The sequence below is a fragment of the Podarcis cretensis genome (assembly GCF_951804945.1).
Source record: "Podarcis cretensis genome assembly, chromosome: 10".
NCBI lineage: Eukaryota > Metazoa > Chordata > Lepidosauria > Squamata > Lacertidae > Podarcis > Podarcis cretensis.
The window spans coordinates 3,002,009-3,022,768 of record NC_137179.1 but is presented as its reverse complement, the minus strand read 5'-3'; the positions used below and the strand labels follow the sequence as shown (position 1 = coordinate 3,022,768).

Sequence of the window (20,760 nt, the reverse complement as noted above, 5' to 3'; positions counted from 1 at the left end):
TCTACTCACCTTGGCGGTACTGCAACCAGAGAGAGTCTCAGTCGGAAGTTGTATATTATTAATCTATCACAATTAGCAACTTGCATTTCACAGAAATGTGTTCTTTGTGCTAAAAACAATCCCAGGCAGGGACCGGTACAACCTCCTGGAATTCAGCATGTGGGATACGTCCCCATGGAAAGCCTAATTGTGGACTTCACAGAGTTGGTCCCTTCTAAGGGATTCAAGTATCTCCTTGTGTTTGTAGATACTTTTACCGGATGGGTTGAAGCTTTTCCCACCCGAACTGAAAAGGCACGAGAGGTAACTAAGAGACTCCTCACTGAATTGATCCCGAGGTTTGGATTACCTAGATGCATTGGAAGTGATAATGGGCCAGCATTCATTGATCAAGTAGTACAAGAAGTATGTCGAGTCCTACAAGTGAAATGGAGACTGCATGCAGCATATAGGCCTCAGAGTTCAGGGAAAACTGAAAGAATGAATCGGACTCTGAAAACCCAATTGGCAAAATTAACCCAGGAAACGGGATTGGGATGGGTAGATGTGTTACCCATAACACTGTTTCGTGTTCGGTGTGCACCCACAAAAAGACTTAAGTTGTCACCTTTTGAGCTCCTGTATGGGAGGCCACCCTCCTTTGTTCAGGATATTCCAGCTGACCTTAAACAAATAGGAGACCATGTGACACAGGAACAAGTGCAATCTCTCTCCCGTGTTTTTGTTTCTCTTAACAGGTGGGCCCTCGAGCACACGCCGTGCAGCATTGCCGAGCCGATTCATCAGTTCCAGGCTGGCGATAGCGTATGGGTGAAAGAGTGGAAACGCGATCCACTTGCACCTAAGTGGCGTGGACCTTACACCGTCTTGCTCTCTACTCCAACAGCGGTGAAGGTAGCTGAGGTGACCCCCTGGATTCATCACTCTCGTTTGAAGAAGTCTGAAGGCAGTTGGACGTGCAAAGGTGACCCCTCTAATCCTTTAAAACTGACTCTCTCCAAAAACCCCTGTATCTAGCCCTACCGGGAACGGGCTAGGTCACGGGCAACATTAGACGACCGGCCTGCTGCAGCCACAACCTGGAAGCTGGCTGACCTGCGCACGCCTGAAGCTTGAGGAGCGTCTGAACCAGTGACTGTGAATGGGAAGATTCTCTTATACAATTGATTGACTGCCCCCTTGTGGAACAATTATAAGGGATATTACTCATTGGGGATCCTCGGGATATATGTTTTGGTCTTGGTGGTTCCCCATTTTTGTCACTGGGGGAATTATATTGGGGCTAATATTTATTTGCTGTCACAATAAGGTAATTTTTTGTGGAAGGAATGCATATACTAGACATCAACATGATTTTATTATTAATCCTGATCCCTTGGGAAGGGGAAGGGTCCTTGAATCTGACCAAATTTGCTAAATATGGATTCCGCCATGACCACAATATGTGGGTAGGCTTAGCTGAGATGGTAGCCAATGTTGCAAATAGGACTAATTGCCTTGTTTGCTCTCTTGGGCCAGATGATTCAGAGGGAGGTATGCCCTTATTACCGATACCATTAAATGCCATTGGTATGGTAAGCGAAATGCCACACCAAACAGAAGTACAGAATTTCCCCGGATGGAACTCAACTAAACCAATACGAGTTATACCTGTGCAAGGGGAATTCTGTGTGCATAAATCATCAGATGCAGCTGATCCTACCATGATAGGCTCTTCTCATTGCCACTATACTTGGGATTATATTAAGAATAGTCAAACCTGGGCAAACGGTACTACGTATCGAACTCGGAATACCTTGCCCTGTGCACCTCCTTTTATTCATGCATGGAAAATGGTATGGAACATAACTGTGACAGAAGAAGGCAATCTAACATACTGCACTGTGAACTCTCTACCCCTTTTGATATTTCGCCTTCTGCACTCCACGTACCAAAAACCTCAGACCCGATGGTTGTGGTGGATATGTGGAGAATGGGCATACAAGAAACTCCCTTCCAAATGGAGTGGGACTTGTTTCTTGGGATGGGTATTACCACCAATGTGGATTATGCCCACTAGTTCGGCCAAGCGTACACGAAGAAACGCTGACATTTCTCATATAGCAGGAGGAAGTACCCAAAGTTGGAGCGGTACTGATGATTGGCCACCAGAGCGCATTATAGCCTATTATGATCCTGCCTCATGGAATCCTGGTGAGCTCATACAAGGGGCACGGGATCCTATTTATAATCTAAACAGAATAATTCGATTGCAAGCAGTAGTGGAACTTGTAACCAATGCAACGGCCCAGAGTTTGAGACTTATTGCACAACAGTTGGATGAAAGTAGAGCCGCCATTTTGCAGCTGAAAATGGGAATGGATTATGTACTTGCCAGGCAGGGAGGCCTATGTGGAGTCTTGAACTTGACAGGGAATGCCTGTTGCTTCAACATTTCTGATAATGGTGAGGCAATCCGTGTGTTGGCCACAAAGATGGAGAATATAGCACATGTCCCAGTACAAACATGGGAAGGATGGGATATGGGATGGCTCACCAATTGGTTACCTAATGTCGCAGGACTCAAAGGGATACTATTGTCTTGCTTGTTTTTCTTGACAGTAGTAATAATGGTTTTATGTATGGTGCCATGTATCATTTCATGTTTTAGAAGTACAATTAGCAAGATGATTTCAAATGAAACTCTACCTCATATCATGGCCCTATACAGAGCTTTACCTCAGGAATATGATGAAGGTCAAGCTATCAAGGACACTTGGGATGAAGGTCCTTGAGCTTGAAAGGGGGGAATGAGGCATCTAATCATAAGCCTGCATTTTTATTAAAGCTTATATGTTTAATCAGGGCCTGTATCTTAAAAAGCTTAATGATTTTCAAATATTTTATGCCAGGCAGAAGACCATGCCTAAAAACCTTGGCAAGATATTTTTACTCCTAGACAAGGGGCCCCCCTGATTTATAGCAGAAAACAATTCTCAAAGGTCGTAAAAACGGAATTACAGGCTGACAGCCAAGGTTACACTGACCCTACAAATTAAGGGTGGATAAATAGTAAAATGAGCCATATCTTCTTCCTAAGGTTAAGAAGGTCAAGAGCAGTGAAAAAGCATCTAGCTGGCAGAAACAGAACATTTTCTGGGAAGACTTTTCAAAAGCTGTTTGTTTCTTAAACTAAGATCCTTTTAAGATTTCTTTTCCTTTTAAAAGGTTATTTATGTATTAAATATATTAGTTTAAATATAATTATGCAAAGGATTTAAGAAATGCTAGATTCTTATTTCATATAGTTGGAAGAGATCACAGGGGCCATCAGGCATCAGCCCCCCTTGTCAGACAGGAGACGCCATCGAGCACTCCTGATATATGGTTGTCAGGCCTTTTGTTTAGAAACCTTCAAATGAAGGAGATCTCTCAATGTTGATGTGAACTCAATCCTTGACATGCATAAGATAAAAATTCAAGATTAATTATCTGTTTTGGAAGGCAATAGGGCAAGGAGGGCAAGAGGTGAGCTGGTAATTAAGATTCCTTGTTGAGACACATGTAAGATATATTACTACTTATTTGTCATTTATAGATAGAAGAATATATAGCTTTTTGATTTCCATAAAAGGGCAAGAAGGAAATGGGTGTATCTTTTGTGATTGGCTCTAGCAAACAGCCAATAGGAATTTCAACCAGGCTGATTGGACAGAGGCAGCCACAGGAGGAGCAAGGGGGCTGGATTAAGGAAATATAAGTGCTGGCCAGAATGGCAAGAGGCCAGGCCAGAGCTTGGTAACCATATACCACTGTGCCTCATATTTATTTGTCTGACAAATAAATTACTATTTTAATTTCTCTATTGCTGCGTTGAATATTTCATTCCAGCTAAGCGTTAACCACAAGCAGGGTGCTACAGAATCTGTGCAGTTCTATCTATATATGTAAACAGAGAGGCTAGCACGGGGGCCCACCAGGTCGCATTGGTTTTTAAAACTTCCGCTGGTATACAATCAATTCCGGGAGCTCTCCCGTTCTTTAGTTGGTCAATCAGCAAATGAGTCTCTGTTGTTGAGACTGCTGGCCATGGCTGAATCTGATCTTCCGGTATGTCTAATGCATAGGACTCATCGCTAGATTCCTCGTAAAGATTATGAAAGTGTGTTTCCCAGGCTTTCACTGATATGCAGCAGGATAGATGTGATAGGCCCCTATCCGGCTGTACAGCAACACTTCTCCAGAATAATGATGGATTACTGGAATTGGAGGCCTCTATCAATTGCTGCCATAATAACTTCATTGCGTACCTTTTCTTTTGTGTCAGGAGTTCAAATCCTCCCCTAGCTGATCTTTCATATAGAAAGAACTTCAATAGAACTTCTGCTGCTGCTGCCTGGCCCCCCTCCTCCACTGGGCGCCTGCCCAAGTTGTCACAAATTGGTTGGAGGGACAGGATCCTCCTGAGACTTTGTTTGCAAGAGGTTTTGAGACATGCCAGGCCCAGGTTAAGTCTCCCAGCCCCTCCCTCTTGTAAGGGTATATAGCAACCGCTTGGCACCTCGGCCTCACTCTGCACCCGGGGACCAGCGCAAAAAGGGAGCGTTTTAAACACAGAGGTGAGTGACTGGTGAGAAAAAGGCCCCTGTCCTTTGTCTAGTTTCACGAGGGCTGGAGCTGAGGGTTTCTTTGATTTTATGTAGGCATTCCCTTAGAAGTGAAGAGCTGTAGAGTTGGGAGGTGACCCCGAGGGTCCTCTAGTCTACCCCCTGTAATGCAGGAAACCAAAGCATCCATGACAGATGGCCACCCAACATCTGCTTTAATAAATAACAACAACAACAATAACAATAACAACTTATACCCCGCCCACTCTGGCAAGACAGTCTGCGGGCAGGGAGGGTCTCAGCCTGCGTACCAGATGGAGCTGGTAGACAGCCGCCCTGGACACAGAATTGACCTGTGACTCCATGGACAGCTGTGAGTCCAAAATGATGCCCAGGCTGTGCACCTGGTCCTTCAGGGACACAGTTGTCCCATTCAGGACCAGGGAGTCCCCCACCCCCACCCACCCCCTGTCCCCCAAGAACAGTACTTCTGTCTTGTCAGGATTCAACCTCAATCCATTAGCTGCCATCTGTTAGCTTAAATGCATCCAAGGAAGGAAAGTCCCCAAACTCCCGAGTCGAGACCATTCCACTGTGGAACAGCTCTTGCTGTCAGAATGTTCTTCCTGGTGGCTAATTGGATTTTCCTGTCTTGTAATTGGAAGCCAAAAGGAACGCGGGTGGCGCTGTGGGTTAAACCACAGAGCCTAGGACTTGCTGATCAGAAGGCCAGTGGTTCGAATTCCCATGACGGGCTGACCCCCTATTGCTCAGTCCCTGCTTCTGCCAACCTAGCAGTCTGAAAGCACAAAGTGCAAGTAGATAAATAGGTACCGCTCCGGCAGGAAGGTAAACGGCGTTTCCGTGTGCTGCTCTGGTTCGCCAGAAGCGGTTTAGTTATGCTGGCCCCATGACCCGGAAGCTGTACTCCGGATCCTTGGCCAGTAAAGCGAGATGAGTGCCGCAACCCCAGAGTCTGTCATGACTGGACCTAATGGTCAGGGGTCCCTTACCTTTTACCCTTTAATTGGAAGCCATGGGTTCGAGTCTTCCCCTCTGGAGCTGCAGAAAACAAGCTTGCACCATCTTCCTTGTGACAACCCTTGTCATCATTGCTAACAATTTCCCAGGAGTTTGAGGGTGGAGCAACTTTCCTCTGAGACCTGCTAGCTGGTACCCAAAGCCTTCTGGAGTAGCCAGCCTGGCTGCCCAGCCTTGGGGCTTGCAGGACATCCTTGCCTTTCTCTGCTGTGCTTCCTCCCTCCCTCCATCTCCCTCCAGGCAAGGAAGAATCCAGGCCATGGGGACCGCGGCTTACATCATCATTGCTCTGAGCTTCCTTGGCCATTGGGCTGGCAGCCCCTCTGCAGCAGGTGAGTCGGGGTCCCTCCTCGCTCCTCTGTGCCTTGGAGAATCAGTGGGCAAAGGGCCAAAGGGAAGGACCAGACTGGCATTCAGAGGGGCATGTGGGACAAAAAAAATCAAAAACCCCTGAGAAACGGACCTTGAAGCCTTGGATCGGGGCCTAGAAATGCAGTGAGCCCCCAGTCAGCTTCATGGGCAACCATTACAGAGCACTGCCTGTTTCCTGCCGGTTCCTCATTTTGTTGACTTGGCTTAATGGGGAATTGAAAGAGCTTGAAGTAAGTAAACTGGCTATCTTTGTTCGTTTCTTCTGTGTTTACCCTGCTATTGTCTATGTGGGGAATATTCTTCTCACAGGAGATGGAGATTAATTTTTGCTGGTGACGCCTGATGGCTGTGCTGATCTTTGCACAAAGTCTTAAGAGATCAGGAAGCCTGCCAGGCCAATGGCCCATCTAGTCACAGAAATGTAGAGTTGGAAGGGATTCCCAAAGGCCATCTAGTCTAACCCCCAGCAGAGCAGTAACCACAGCTAGAGAATCCCAGGATCCTGTATCTCTCTCTCTCTCTGGTCTTCACCCAACCCTCTTTCAAAAGCAGCTGAAGACTCGATAGAGGGCCCCTCTTCTCCTTGCCCAACGGACTGGCTCTTCTACGAGGGCAGCTGTTATGGATACTTCTCTGACCGGAAGTGTTGGAAAGAGGCTGAGGTGAGTCCCGAGTCGTGCATGGATCATTCACACCAGACCCAACACCCGGCAAGGCTGATTTTCCAAAGAGACGCTCTTGAACTGACGGCTTTATTTATTTATTTATTTATTTATTTATTTACAAAAATATACATTGAAAAGCAAACAGAAAAATGCATACATAAAAAGAAAAGGGAGGGTGGAGATAAAACAATATTATAATGTCAAAAAAATAATAATCACAAAATTGTCCAGTAGCACCTTGGAGACCAACTGAGTTTGTTCAGGGTATAAGCTTTCGTGTGCATGCAGATACTTCTTCAGATACTTCTGATTTATTTCAACTGCGTCAGACCAACACGGCTACCTACCTGAATCTAGAATCTTACAATGGTTATTCTTAGATTGATGTAGATCTTGACTTATATATAATGAAATTATTTACAAATCTAAGATATATATAGTATTATAGTTATACAATACAGTATCTAAGGGGGAAAAAAACAAAGAAGAAGAAAAGAAAAAAACAGCTGTGTCAAAATGACAATTGAAACAATAAAAATATTTATCTATTGTAAAGTAATACTTAATATAATTCAAAGCAATATTAGTGGTTTTTTGTACATTTCAACCTTCAGTTTGGGTTGAATCCCTTTTCAATTTATTATATTGTTGACTTTCTTCTACCTCATTACGGTTTCAGTTTGAGCATTCCTATTTCCCCCCTGTATTTAATTGTTTTTCCTCATCTTGGAATGAAGAAAAATATTTTTCTATCTGCAAGATTATACAAGACACAGCCAAGTCTTATTGTTGGAACCTTGTTTCGTTAAGTAATTGTTAAAACATTCCCATTCTTTTTTTATTTTGTATTTTCTTTTCTTTATTGTTCATAATGGCATCCATACAACATAAACTTGAATTCATTGTTACCCACAACTCAAAGTCATAAAAAAGTAATATATATACAAATTTCCTAACAATAGATTTTCTCCATCAACATTTGACTTCCCGTCCTTTCCATCTTCCTTTCTTTTTAATCAACTTGTTGCTTAGCTTAACTATTTATTTAACAAATAGTCTTTTTTTTTTACTTTGTCCATTGATTGATTTCTTATTGCCTCCATCATTTTTGCGATTCCTCTCCAGATGGTGTAAGTTCGCTCTTCCACTATTTGGCTTCTAAAATTCTGGCTGCTGTCACTGCGTAAAGAAAGATTCTTTTGCTTTCATTTGGAATGCTCACTGTTAGGATTCCTAATAAAATCGCCTCTGAACTGACCGCATTCTTGTCCTGCCCCTGCTTAGGAAGAGTGCCAGCAACAAGGCTCTCACCTGGCTTCCATCCTGACCAAGAAGGAGTGCTGCCGCCTCCGCAGGTACCTCTCCAGGTTTCGGCCTGACGGGGACGTCTGGATCGGGCTCCACAATATTGCCAAGGTTGGTCTCCCCACCCCATGCGCACCCACCAACCCCCATCTTAAGCAATCCCCACTCCCCAGAGCTTACCCCCTTCAAACAATTTCATTTTGTTCTTTATTGCCTTCCCTTCACCCCAAGGTCCTAGGGCAGGTTGTAGCAATAAAACACAGCATAATAACAATAACAATAACAATAACAATAACAATTTATTATTTAGGCCCTGCCCATCTGGCTGGGTTTCCCCAGGCACTCTGGGTGGCTTCCAACGAAATATTAAAATACAGTAGTCTGTTAAACATTAAAAGCTTCCCTAAACAGGGCTGCCTTCAGAGGTCTTCTAAAAGTCTTGTACTTGTTTTTCTCTTTGACATCTGGTGGGAGGGCGTTCCACTGGGCACCACCACTGAGAAGGCCCTCTGCCTGGTTCCCTGTAATTTGGCTTCTTGCAGTGACGGAACCACCAGAAGGCCCTCGGTGCTGGACCTCAGTGTCTGGGCAGAATGATGGGGGTGGAAATGCTCCTTCAGGTATATTGGATCGAGGCCCTGTAACTTGCCATTACAGGGTTGAGTTGGGCCCCCAAACCATACATCTCAAGCAGGGACCCACATGCCACCCCCTCAGCCGTTTTGCTCTGCAGAATTGGCACTGCTACATACCGTATTGGCCCGAATATAAGCCGCACCCGCGAATAAGCCACACCTTTAAAATTCAAGGGTGGGGGGAGGAAGAAAAAAAGACAATACCCAAATATAAGCCGCTCTCTTAAAATTCTGCAGACACTCACACCTGTAAATGGCAAAAGTAGAAGAAAATCCTACAGAGATATCGTAAAAGCCAATTTTTGTAAGGTCGTGAATTTAAGCTGCACTTATCATGGTCGGAATTTGGGGGGGGAAAGTGCGGTATTCAGGCCAATACGGTAATGCCCATTGCTCATTCAGAAAGATAAATTCACAGCCGTAGTTTAAAAGATACAGGAAGCTGAAACACTAACACAGGTTGGAATTCACAACAGCCTTCAGGAGTGTAGAAAAGAGTGCAGGGAACACGCTTGCTTGATCTCAAGAGGCAGGGAGTTCCAGAGGAGAAGGCGTTGCCACACAAAAAGATTTGAGTTCTTGAAAATGTGGAATGGGCGTTACGTGGCACCTGCAGTTGTGCCCATTCCGCTGAGCAGTCAGGTGGGCTTGTGTGGGGTAAGGATATCTCACGGGTAAACGGGTCCCAAGTGATTGAGGACTTTATATACTAATAATAATGCCTTGAGCTTGCCCTGGAAGCAAACTGGCAGACTGGCTGCGTGCCTTCTACACTCCTGAAGCACATTCAAAGAGCCGTCTTTCCTGCAAAGAATTCTGGGCACTGTAGTTTGTTAAGGCCTTTCTGGGAATTGTAGCTCTGAGAGGAGTTAAGGATGCTTTGAAGGCAAGAAGGTGCATCACATGTGGTTTAAAGGCCATGATCTCCTTGTTGCTCTCCATGACCACATTTTGAGAACTTTAAAATAATGCTTCTGAGAGAGAGAGAGAGAGAGAGAGAGAGAGAGAGAGAGAGAGAGAAGTTGACTGTTCCCATCAGTCCAGGAGATGCTCATGTCACCTATTATTATTTGTTAAATGACCGTGAAAAGATGACTATTGTCAACATGGGTGTGCTCCAAAAGGCTCTTAGCTTCTCCCCAGCCCTTTCTATTTGCTTCCATTAATCTATGCTCTGTGCAAACTCCCTCTCCCTAGTGTGCAAACCCACACCTTTTGTTTTAAATGGGGGAGGAGGAAGCAGTGCATGAGTGAGGAACTCCCCCCCCCCCCCGCTGCCCCAGTCTTGCTCTTCCTCTGCTTCAAGGCTGCTCCTTCCCCCTCCTCATCATTGCTGGAGGGCAGGACCAGAGACTGACCGAGTTTGCTTGCATGCTGCTTTTACACTACTATGATATGTGCCTAGATTGGCTTACGGAAAATATAGCAAACGCTCAGAACATCGAAATAGCAGAGTCCTGGAAATGCAGACATACAAAATACAGAACATGTTGGCAAATGACAAAAGAATGAGAACAAATCGACAATGTGGCAAGAGTAGAATAAATCCAATATTACAAAAGAAAAACACAAAACCCCACAAAACATTTAAGTTGAGAAATACCCAAAGCAATGCACGGTCTTGCTGCACTACAAAGAGCCTGGCTTTAATATCAGCTACAAATCCAGCTAACAGTCACCTTGTCCAGCCCTCATTCTGTTCTTCTCCCTGCCAGAAGGGCCTCTGGGATGCATCATATTCCATTCAGGAAAGAGCTGTCAGCACACTCTCTTTCCCTGGAAGTCTTTAAACAGAGGAACTATTTAGGTGTGGTTCCTCCGCATTGCAGGGGATTGGATGGCCCCTGGTGTCCCCTTCCAACGCTCCAATTCTGTGAGTTCCTATTTGTTAGCCAAAAGCAAGAGTTTGTCATTGGCAGCATGGGAAGCTGCTTTCTCGTGTTGCCCATCTAGCCAAGGGTCCAAGTGTGTTGATCGGAGGCTGTGACACTTTTAATTAGGGATGCCATGGGGGACTCTGCCCTGAGCCCTTCTGTATGCCAGGCAAGTGCTATTTTTACTTAGTTATTGCATTTCTATTCTACCCTTTTCTCCAAGAAGCTCAAGGCACACCTGTAGTTCTCCCTTTCTTCACTTAATCTCCAAAACAACCCTGTGAGGTTGTATCGAGTCTTCTCAGGCTGAGAGAAGGCAGGGACCAGCTCCCAAGGCCACAGCCAATGAGCTCCTTGGTCCTCCTTAGCTCCTAGTCTGATGCTCTAACCACTACACCAGGCTGCCTCTCACTTAGTTGGGAGCCCTCTCCAGATCGAGCCTGATGCCTGTGGCAGGGTGGTCCACTACCAACCATTACTGGGTGCTTTGGGGGAAGGTGCCCTGAATGAACTTTGCTCTTATGAGCCTATGGGAGCCCATGTCCTCCCCCTTCCACCCACCCCTCGAGGCACAAGGGCCACCCCTTCCTCATTTTCTGTGTTCCCCCAGACTCCTGGAAGCACATCCTGGCAGTGGAGTGATGGGCTCATTGCCGACCACACGCAGTGGAGCACCGGGCAGCCCAATAATCATGGCAAGACTGGCGAGTGGTGCGTGGAGCTGTGGCGAACTACAGGTGAGAAGCTTGGGCAAAGGTGTGCATTGCACTCTGTGGGCTGGGCATCCCCTCGCTCCCCTTCTTCCTCCCTGTCCCTGGCGGAATGGAGACAGGGTGCGGTGCGGTGCTAATTCCTGTCTCACTGCTTAGGTTTCAGGAAATGGAACGACGAGCTCTGCAGCCGTAAGAACAGCTATGTCTGCAAGTACGAGGCTGAGATGTCTGCCGCGGAAAATGGCTGCGAGTGAGCAGCAGAGGCGGGGGCCTCCTCTGTTCTCTGCTGTCCTGGTGGGCTTCCTTCTCTGCTGTTTGGCCTCTCCTGTGCCAGGCAGAAAAAGCTCTTCCTTTCCCCTCCTTTCCGACTGCCACAGTGTGGCAGCAATAAAGTCTCTGAAGCAAGCAGGTTTCTCTGTGCCTGTCCTTTCACCGCACCTTGAAAGCACACTCCAATGATTCAGTGAGTGTGCATGGCTCTGGCACCGAAATTTGTGGGTGCCCAGCCCGTTCAAGGGGAATTTGGTGGGTGCTCTGGCACCTATGCCACACTCTAACACCACTGGCTCTCTTGGATTTGTGACCGATGCTTTTTCATTTCTTCAAAATCCCATTGGAAAGATCTTCACCCCTTTTCTGTCCTGCCCTCCCCCAAACCCACATCCCTCCTGCTTTGAATCTTTAAACTGGATCACTGCTTCTTAGGGTGGCAGCTGTCCAGATGTGAGCAGAGGATTGCAGTGCCATCCCCCTCCTCCTGCCTTTTGCTGGAAAAAACAAACCATGGAATGATTTGTTAGAGGGTTTTTTTTTTCTTCTGGTGGCAGATGACAGAACCATGAGACCACGAGACACTCAAACAAAGGTTTTATTACAGCTATACAAAAACAACAAACACAAAGCATGTGGGTGTTCTCTCTCTGCAGGCAAAATTCAAACTGCAACTTCTCTTCTTTTATACACATCACCAGCTGTGTCTAATCAGCCTAGAAAACCACATCCAGAACTCACAGAAAAGGTTCTTAAAGTTATAATCATCTTTTCTGTTTCTTTGCAGAATGACTCCCAACAAACTGGGGTGTTTAAAACTGCAGAATTTCATCATCAGGAAGCTGCAGTGCAGGCACCAGCAGGAAGGAAAGCGGGATGGTGTATAAATGCCTTGATACCTTTATTTATTGCGTTTCTATCCCATCCCACCCCCACCCCCCATGTTGCTCAAGGTGGTGACAATGGTTCTCCCTTTCCACCCTTAACCCACACAACAGCTTTATGAGGTAGGCTTAAGCTGAGGGGCACTGGGACTTCCTTTGGTGCTGTGTTTTGGCCAGGGCTTTAAAGATCTGTGTCCAAGCAGGGTTTTTTTTGTCCTGGCTCTTTCCTCTGGGAAAACCCTCATTTTACCGCTGAATTGGTGGGAACAATTGTCTCCAATTCAGTGGTCAAATGCAGATTTTGCCCGGGAAAGAGCTGGGGCAGAAAGAAAACTGTTTGGACTTGGAGCTTTCAAGCATGCACCTGCGGCTGGAAAACAAGGTTTAGCTGCATCTCTAGAGAACACCATGGCTTCAGGAATACCTTTCATATGGTACAGGTAGGCCTGCCTTAGCCAATAGAGCCTTGCAGCTTCCTGGGAACAGCCTGGATCTGCAGCTGAAATAACAGAAGCAGATCACAGCAGGCCTGGCTTAGCCAATAGAGCAGATACGTGCAAAGTCCAGACTAATCTGGTCCACCGGTCGATTTAATCTGGCCCCTGTTGCAGTTTATTTCCTGGGGGAAAAGCCCCCCAAAGTACAACAACTTTAATCCTAAAAAAGCCTCAGCAACTTTGGTCAGCCCTCATGCATGTTCACTGCATCAAATCTGGCCCTCTTTGAAGAAAGTTTGCAATAGAGCCTTGCGGCTTCCAGGGAACAGCCTGGATCTGCAGCTGAAATAACAGAAGCAGATCACAGCAGGTGACACAAATAATTCACCTTACAGCCACTTGAGGAGAGCTGTTGCTTTGGGTTGCAAAAAGCAGCACACCAACACTCACCTGTTGATCCATTCATTCGTGGTTTTATTCATTTTGAGAACTTTGATTTTTTTATTTTGTTAAAAATGTCACCAACAAGCTGTCTGCAGCATTAAGCTTCCATCTGGATGCAACTTCATATTCAAGTTGAAAAACTCCGAGGAAACGGCGGCGAGGCAATGAGATGAATTTTGCGCATGTGATCCATTATGGGTGAAGTTAGAAGAGGAAGAAAATCAAATGGGGAGAAGATGCATTTAGTTTGTTACCAGCAAAGGGCGGGTCGTGGGCTCTGAGATCTGGCAGGGGCAGCTCACCCACCATGCCCACGGGCATCCCTGGCATTGCCACCTGAGCCTGGCAGTCCTTATCAGCCCTCGGCTGAGCTAGGGACCACTTCCACTTGGCTCCCGGGTGGCGCCGGAACTTGCCTTTGCAGCGGCTTCAGCAACCTGGACTCAATCTGTGGTGGGGCTGTGCGAATCGTGATCCACGGCCTGCGAATCGAGACCCACGGCCTGTAAATCTGCCCATGCCAAGCTGGGGCCCTTGTCCTCAGATGCAATCTTCCCAACCGCATGGACGTTAGGCCCCAGATTGGGCCCCGGGAGGGAGTTGAGTTGCCCAGTCCTGTGGGCCTTGTTCCAGGAGCCATGTCCGATATAACGAGACTGGGACGCCCTCCTTTGGGCCACCGTGTGGGATGGGAGTTGGCTCTGGGGGTGGACCAGGAAATGGGAAGGGTCTGGGGGGTGGTGCTGGGGGGTGGCCAAGGTCTGGTTGTGGGGTAGACCACAGGAGGAGTCTGAGGGGTGGTCTCGGGGGGTGGCAAAGGTCTGGTCGTGTACCAGGATGCTGGAGGAGTCTGGGGGGTAGTGTTGGGGGGTGGCCAAGGTCTGGTGGTGGACCAGACCACAGGAGGGGTCTGGGGGGTAGTGTTGGGGGGTGGCCAAGGTCTGGTGGTGGACCAGACCACAGGAGGGGTCTGGGGGGTAGTGTTGGGGGGCGGCCATGGTCTGGTGGTGGGCCAGACCACAGGAGGAGTCTGGGGGGTAGTGTTGGGGGGTGGCCAAGGTGTGGTGGTGGACCAGACCACAGGAGGGGTCTGGGGGGTAGTGTTGGGGGGTGGCCATGGTCTGGTGGTGGGCCAGACCACAGGAGGGGTCTGGGGGGTAGTGTTGGGGGGTGGCCATGGTCTGGTGGTGGGCCAGACCACAGGAGGGGTCTGGGGGGTGGTGTTGGGGGGTGGCCATGGTCTGGTGGTGGACCAGACCACAGGAGGGGTCTGGGGGGTAGTGTTGGGGGGCGGCCATGGTCTGGTGGTGGGCCAGACCACAGGAGGGGTCTGGGGGGTAGTGTTGGGGGGCGGCCATGGTCTGGTGGTGGACCAGACCACAGGAGGGGTCTGGGGGGTAGTGTTGGGGGGCGGCCATGGTCTGGTGGTGGGCCAGACCACAGGAGGAGTCTGGGGGGTAGTGTTGGGGGGTGGCCATGGTCTGGTGGTGGGCCAGACCACAGGAGGGGTCTGGGGGGTGGTGTTGGGGGGCGGCCATGGTCTGGTGGTGGGCCAGACCACAGGAGGGGTCTGGGGGGTGGTGTTGGGGGGTGGCCATGGCCTGGTGGTGGGCCAGACCACAGGAGGGGTCTGGGGGGTGGTGTTGGGGGGTGGCCAAGGTCTGGTGGCGGGCCAGACCACAGGAGGGGTCTGGGGAATGGCCTTGGGGGGTGGCCATGGTCTGGTGTTGGGGGGTGGCCAAGGCCTGGGATATGGCACATTCCCATTTTGTCGCATTTGGAGCTGTGGCCTTGGAGGGGGGTGTGGCAGTCGCATAAGCTGGGGCTGTGCCATTGGCGGTGGGTGGTTGGGTAGTGAAAGGTCCTCATTGGTGGTCTTCCTGATCCAGTCGCGGTAGAACTGTGTGGAGGTGTAGACCCCCGGCCTTTTTCCCTGGCCGCAGACAGATGGTCCCCAGCTGGCGATTCCAACCACCCAGTAGCGTTCGGACCTCTGCTCCCGGCACATGAGGGGGCCGCCTCTGTCGCCCTGCAAGTGGGAGAGAAAAGGCTCCTGTGAGGATTTGGTCTCTGAGGGGCCTTCTCCTTCTCTCATGGCTGATGCCTGAGATGCTGGAGGATGAATCACAGAGAAGTTTTGCATGTTCAGAGCAAGGGCTCTGCTGCTCCAGGAGCACCAGAGAGTTTTGCCCCCAAGCCAAACCCATAGCCTTGATTTTGTTGTAGCTTCACCACCTTGCAAGAAGCTACGCCTCCTTCCAAGGTTCCAGCGCAGATGTTCTCCTCGAGGATCCTATTGGACCACCAGTCCGGGCTGCTGCATGTCGCTATGGGGATGATGTCAACAGTACCCTCCTGCAGGATGTCGGGAAATTTTCTTGCTGATAGAAGAAAGGGAAAGTGGGGGGGAGGGGGAGGCTCATTTCAGATTTCACTCCCCACCCCACCTGCACCCCCAGGACTAAAGGAGAGAAGCATGAAGGCATGTGCAGCAGAATCACCCCCCTAAAACTTAGTTGATGGACTGGGGGTGAGATCAGAGACAAGGGTACGCCAGGCTGCAGAGTAGGGTGAATTCCTGGTTTCTGGGGGCCCTTAAAGGTAAAGGAGATCCCTGACCATTAGGTCCAGTCATAAGTGACTCCGGGGTTGCTGCACTCATCTCGCTTTATTGGCCGAGGGAGCCGGCGTGCAGCTTCCGGGTCATGTGGCCAGCATGACTAAGCTGCTTCTGGCGAACCAGAGCAGTGCATGGAAACCCCATTTACCTTCCCGCCGGAGTGGTACCTATTTATCTACTTGCACTTTGACGTGCTTTCGAACTGCTAGCTTGGCAGGAGAAGGGGCCGAGCAACAGGAGCTCACCCCATTGCGGAGATTCGAACCGCCGACCTTCTGATCGGCAAGTCCTAGGCTCTGTGGTTTAACTCACAGCGCCACCTGTGTTACCTCGGGGCCCTAGGAGAACCCCAAACTCCCCGTTTCCTCCTGAAACCAGATCCCTCCCTCCCTATCTCTCCATCTGTCCTAGTATTGCATACACTGAGCGACAGCAGCGTTAGACAGGAGTTTCCACCAGCCCTGCCCAGAGATTGAAACTCAATCTTCTGCGTGCAAAGCCGTCATTACTGAGCTGAGTTCTGGGGGCAAGCATCTATGTCTGGAGAAGGCGATCTGCCCAGAAGCCGTGAAGTGGAATGGCTCTCAAAACCAACCACCTCTATCCCTTTCTGCCCTGTGAAACACGCACACACCTGCCTCACCTCTAAGACTCAGGGCTTCTGATGTACACAACCCAACCGTAACTACCAACTTAGAATCCTAGAGTGGGAAGGGACCCCCAAGGGGCATCCAGCACAACCCCCTACAACGCAGGAATTGAAATTTCCACCATGACTACCCTTGCTATTATGTTTCTTTGGTGAAATTGATCGGCAGGGAAGGTGTGGTCTGCAAATTTACTTTAGGCACACAGCCAGGCCGCTCCTTCTGGGGGCCTGGTTTCCCTGCAGATCTCACTTTTCGGGTCTATAATTCCAAAACCGCTGACATAGCAGTGCTTGAGCAAGGAAACCACCATGCTGTCATCCGGCAAGCAGGCTGGCTGAATATAGTCCGTGCAGTTGACTGGCTCATTCAGCTCCACCAAGGAAATGTCGTTGTGCACTTTCCTGTAGGTATCGTTCAAGAAGTGCTCAAAGAGTTCGTGGTTCACCAGCCTCTTGATCCAGCGCCTCTGGGCATCGGGGCCAGGGTTGGAGATGCGGTTGGCGCCAATCGACAGGCTGATATTTGGTATTTCTCTGCAACAAAGAATACGCACAGAGTGGGGACTGTGTTCCAGGTGGATTTGGAAAACCAGATGCAAACAACTTGCTCATTGGTGGTCCCTCATCAAACTGGGGCGATGTTATTAGGGGAGCGATGAAGAGTTGCTTTGCTGAAGGGGTGGGGGAACTTTCCATGACTTTGCTAAAGGGGTGGAGGGAAATCTTTGGGGTGTTGGTTTTGGTTCCTATCATGTTTCTAATCTTCTCCGCGTCATTTTTTAAAAAAGTCCTCGTAAAAATTCATCATCATTTTAGTGTAAATGGCTCTTAATATACACGTTTTTGCAGAGCAATTTGCCCCCAAACCAATTGTTTGTGTACATTGTTTTCATGAAATATTGCATAAATATTGCATTTTAAAGGGCGCTTTACCCCAATGCATGCATTCTTAAACACATTTCTATTCCTTACTCATTGCTCTCCTTTTTTTTTTAGTGTAATAAATTTGACTTTTCATCTACCTCTGCTGTTTTCGTTAAACTCTGGAGCGGCAAATTCTGGAGCAAAATTTCACAAAAGAACTCCAGAAAGGCTTGTCCGGTTTGCAGATCTGTGGGCCTGCGTGCGAACTGAAAACTTCAGTAACACTACATAGTCGAAAGAACCTATAGGATGAGTCCCGGAAACATGAATGAAACAGAAGGGGGCCAGCTTAGTCCCAGTGTCTTTTTTTTCAAGTTTTGCAGGAGCACCGCTGGACCAGGCAGGTCCAACTTTAAGTAGGTTTTGATCTGCTATCCAGTATCAAAAACTGGCAGTGATCAACCACCCTCCGAAGTCATTTAAGTTTCTGAAACAAGCAAGCAAACAAACAAAGAAACAAACAAATGGATCTCTATTTCACAAATATAGTAGTTATGTTTTGATATTATCATGACAGACCCAAATAGTTACAGTGGTACCTCGGGTTAAGAACTTAATTCATTCTGGAGGTCCTTTCTTAACCTGAAACTAGTCTTAACCTGAGGTACCACTTTAGCTAATGGAGTCTCCCACTGCTGCATGATTTCTGTTCTCATCCTGAAGCAAAGTCCTTAACCCAAGGTACTATTTCTGGGTTAGTGGAGACTGTAACCTGAAGCGTCTGTAATCTGAAGTGTCTGTAACCCAAGGTACCACTGTACTAGATGGACAAGTAACTAAACAAGTGAGAAAAGTCTAACTATATTTTTATATTAGTTTTCAGAGATCTGAGGAGACAGATGGAGTGCACAAGGATTCAAGCCCTTTCTCTCTGAGGAGACTATCACAGGGCTTCTCTCTCTCCCTCCCCCAAAGCACAGAGCGGGTGGTGGGGAAGGAAAGCAAGCTGGCTTTGGAGGTAGAAGGCTCGGCTGGAGGAGGAGGAGAATGAGAATCTCAGGCTTGCATGAGACTGGCGGCAGAGAAAAGATTTTCTTTCTCAGCCCACAATCGACCAAGATCAGAACCACAATTGATGAAGGCTGTTCCTGGGCTTCCAAATCCTAAAAAACTTCAACCCTAAAAAAAGGTCGGCCCTCAAGGCCCTTCACTTCATCAAATCTGGCCCTTTTTGGATACCGCTGGAGGCTGGCTCTGAGTTTTGACACCCTGCGATGCTAGCAGCAGCCACCCCTCTGAAAGCAGAAGGTGGGACTCTGCTCCCATGAGATGCCCCCACCCTGGGTGCCAGGTTTGCAGACCCCGTGACAACACTCCTTGAGAACCCTTTGCTTACTTTGCTTTCTGAAAACAGTGGGCTGCGCTGAGGACCCATCGAGGGCTGATCAGGGAGCCTCCACAGAAACTGAAGTATCCCCTGAAAGTTTTTATTTGGAAGCTAACCATCCAGGGCCACGTTCCGGGGGAAGCGTTGCTGCTGCCCACAACCCGGAGAAGGTTATGGCTGCCTGCCATGGGACGCCTTCCGCAGACTCCGCTGGAAAGCAAGAAACAGATTGCCATCTACAGAGTATCAGAGCCATTGCATATATACCACCTCCCCCCAGTTTGCCCCTCCTCTCGGCCATCTTGGGAAGAGAGGGATGAAACTGGATATGCCCAGCTGCACTTCTGGATGCCTCCCAAATGCCCATCACTCCCAGGGAGGAGGGAACTTTTTCCAGGCCATGGGCCACATTGTCTTCTGAGGGCCACATCTCAGTGGTGGGTGGGGCCAGAGGCAAAAATGGACTGTTCAGCAAATCCAAATTAGTAAGCTATTTTCTACTTCTCCCACGCTCCCTCCCTCTGTCCTCTTTCAAGAAAAGAAATATTTCCTTTTGTCTGTCCCCCTGACTGGTCCCCCATTCCGCTTCCTTGTGTGACCCAGATGGATTCTAGTATTCTGAGAGGGAGGAACATGCCCTCCGAGAACAGACTCTGTCTTTACATGCTAGTTTTGACCCACCACAATGAAGGGGAGTGAGAGCAGCCATGGGGTCAGTTGTGCCCCCCTCCTCTTCAAGACCACATCCAGGAGTTCATGGGTGGGATTCCCTCTCCTGCCTCCTCCCCATGTCTGACCTCTCTCCCCACTTACTCGCAGTTGCTTTCCTTGGCATGGGTTGGGCGGAAAGCAGCGAGGGCCAGAACAGGGAGGAGCCACCACTCCATCCTTCTGCCGGCTCCAGGTGTTGTTGCTTCCTCCATGTTTTCCTGGAATCCATGACATCACAAAATGGAAGATCTGTCAGATCAGCAGGTGGACAGTCTGACATCATCACAAGTTCTCTTCTCTTCTCTTCTCTTCTCTTCTCTTCTCTTCTCTTCTCTTCTCTTCTCTTCTCTTCTCTTCTTCTCTTTGGCACCATGCTCAAAAGCCTATGTTCTGGAGTCAAGTTGTGTGTGCAAGGGGCTCCTTTCTGTTCCATGTGCCCCTTTCTCCCTGCATTACCTGTGCACACTCAAACTGTATACAACAGCGGACCCTCCCAAGGACCCTATTTTCCAGGGGTAGTCCTGGATTTACGGGATCTGACCCAGCTTCTGATTTGATCCTGGAATGTCCCGCTTTTTCTTAGGATGTCCCTATTTCATCAAAGAAATGTTGGAAGGTAAGGAGTTATGTGACCCCCCTGGGGCAAGGAGATAAGTAACTATACAACTTTTTGAAGACATATCTCTGATTTTTCCATCATGTGACTCAAGCGAGAGTCAAAATGGGACATCCTGGAATCCAATCAGAAGCTGGAATGAGGTTGAGGGGTATGCGCTGTAAGAACAGGATGCAGGACCAGATGGGCCTCATCCAGCTGCTAAAACAAGTCTGCATTCGGCTCTATTGGCAAACCACAGCTGGACACAGAAGGGGGACTAATCAAGGCTAAATTTCCAGATTACGAATAAATTTCCAGAAAACTTGGTTGCCATCTGTCACTGATGCTTTAGCTGAGATCCCTGCACTGCAGGAGGTTGGACTAGATGACCCCTGGGGGTCCCTTCCAACTCTACCGCTCTATGATTCTGTTGCCCAGTGCCAACGTGACTTAGGCCCATTAATTTCAGCAGCTTTCCTCTGAGTAGGACTAGCACTGGGGGGAACAGCAGCCCTTCTTACATTTGTGCTGTATGGGAACCTTGGTTTCCAGGAAGAGACATGCAGAGATGGTTTTCTTAGATCATAGAGCGGGAGTTTTAAATGTGACACCCCCTAACTGGGTATAGATGCCAAGGGTTTGCAAAAAAAGTTGAAAGAGAAACCTCGCTGCAATTGCATCAGATATTTTAAACCACTCAAAGAA

General features: G+C 48.4%; 2 protein-coding genes across 5 annotated transcripts; one reads left to right on the top strand and one right to left on the bottom strand.

Moving 5' to 3' along the window:
• Positions 1 to 4,536: 4,536 nt before the first annotated feature.
• Positions 4,537 to 11,591, top strand: LOC307225443 (C-type lectin BpLec-like). Of its 2 annotated transcripts, none has more exons than XM_079993256.1 (6): positions 4,537 to 4,598; positions 5,868 to 5,959; positions 6,549 to 6,661; positions 7,949 to 8,080; positions 11,089 to 11,215; positions 11,348 to 11,591. In XM_079993256.1, exons 2-6 carry the CDS (start codon positions 5,887 to 5,889, stop codon positions 11,443 to 11,445), a joined length of 543 nt encoding a protein of 180 aa, XP_079849382.1. In that variant the 5' UTR covers positions 4,537 to 4,598; positions 5,868 to 5,886; the 3' UTR covers positions 11,446 to 11,591. The 2 variants fall into 2 exon arrangements, with proteins under 2 accessions (XP_079849382.1, XP_079849383.1); XM_079993257.1 differs by having other exon boundaries at positions 4,538 to 4,598; positions 6,552 to 6,661.
• A 1,648-nt stretch (positions 11,592 to 13,239) lies between these two features.
• LOC307224964 (uncharacterized protein) lies at positions 13,240 to 19,672 on the bottom strand. 3 transcript variants are annotated; one of them, XM_079992413.1, is made up of 5 exons: positions 19,560 to 19,672; positions 18,756 to 18,956; positions 16,746 to 17,029; positions 15,462 to 15,607; positions 13,240 to 15,255 (listed from the first exon to the last, which is right to left on the bottom strand). In XM_079992413.1, exons 1-5 carry the CDS (start codon positions 19,667 to 19,669, stop codon positions 13,582 to 13,584), a joined length of 2,415 nt encoding a protein of 804 aa, XP_079848539.1. In that variant the 5' UTR covers positions 19,670 to 19,672; the 3' UTR covers positions 13,240 to 13,581. The 3 variants fall into 3 exon arrangements, with proteins under 3 accessions (XP_079848539.1, XP_079848540.1, XP_079848541.1); XM_079992414.1 differs by having other exon boundaries at positions 19,428 to 19,566; XM_079992415.1 differs by lacking the exon at positions 18,756 to 18,956.
• Between the last annotated feature and the right edge of the window lie 1,088 nt (positions 19,673 to 20,760).

Bases quoted from the DNA above. Each gene is read 5' to 3' on its own strand.
- LOC307225443 (XM_079993256.1), top strand. From the start codon at position 5,887: ATGGGGACCGCGGCTTACATCATCATTGCTCTGAGCTTCCTTGGCCAT. The intron at 6,662-7,948 runs GTGAGTCCCGAG...GCCCCTGCTTAG, and splicing joins AGTGTTGGAAAGAGGCTGAG to GAAGAGTGCCAGCAACAAGG. The intron at 8,081-11,088 runs GTTGGTCTCCCC...GTGTTCCCCCAG, and splicing joins GGCTCCACAATATTGCCAAG to ACTCCTGGAAGCACATCCTG.
- LOC307224964 (XM_079992413.1), bottom strand. From the start codon at position 19,669: ATGGAGGAAGCAACAACACCTGGAGCCGGCAGAAGGATGGAGTGGTGG. The intron at 18,957-19,559 runs GTAAGTGGGGAG...CTTGCTTTCCAG, and splicing joins GCCAAGGAAAGCAACTGCGA to CGGAGTCTGCGGAAGGCGTC. The intron at 17,030-18,755 runs GTAAGCAAAGGG...TCTTTGTTGCAG, and splicing joins CACTGTTTTCAGAAAGCAAA to AGAAATACCAAATATCAGCC.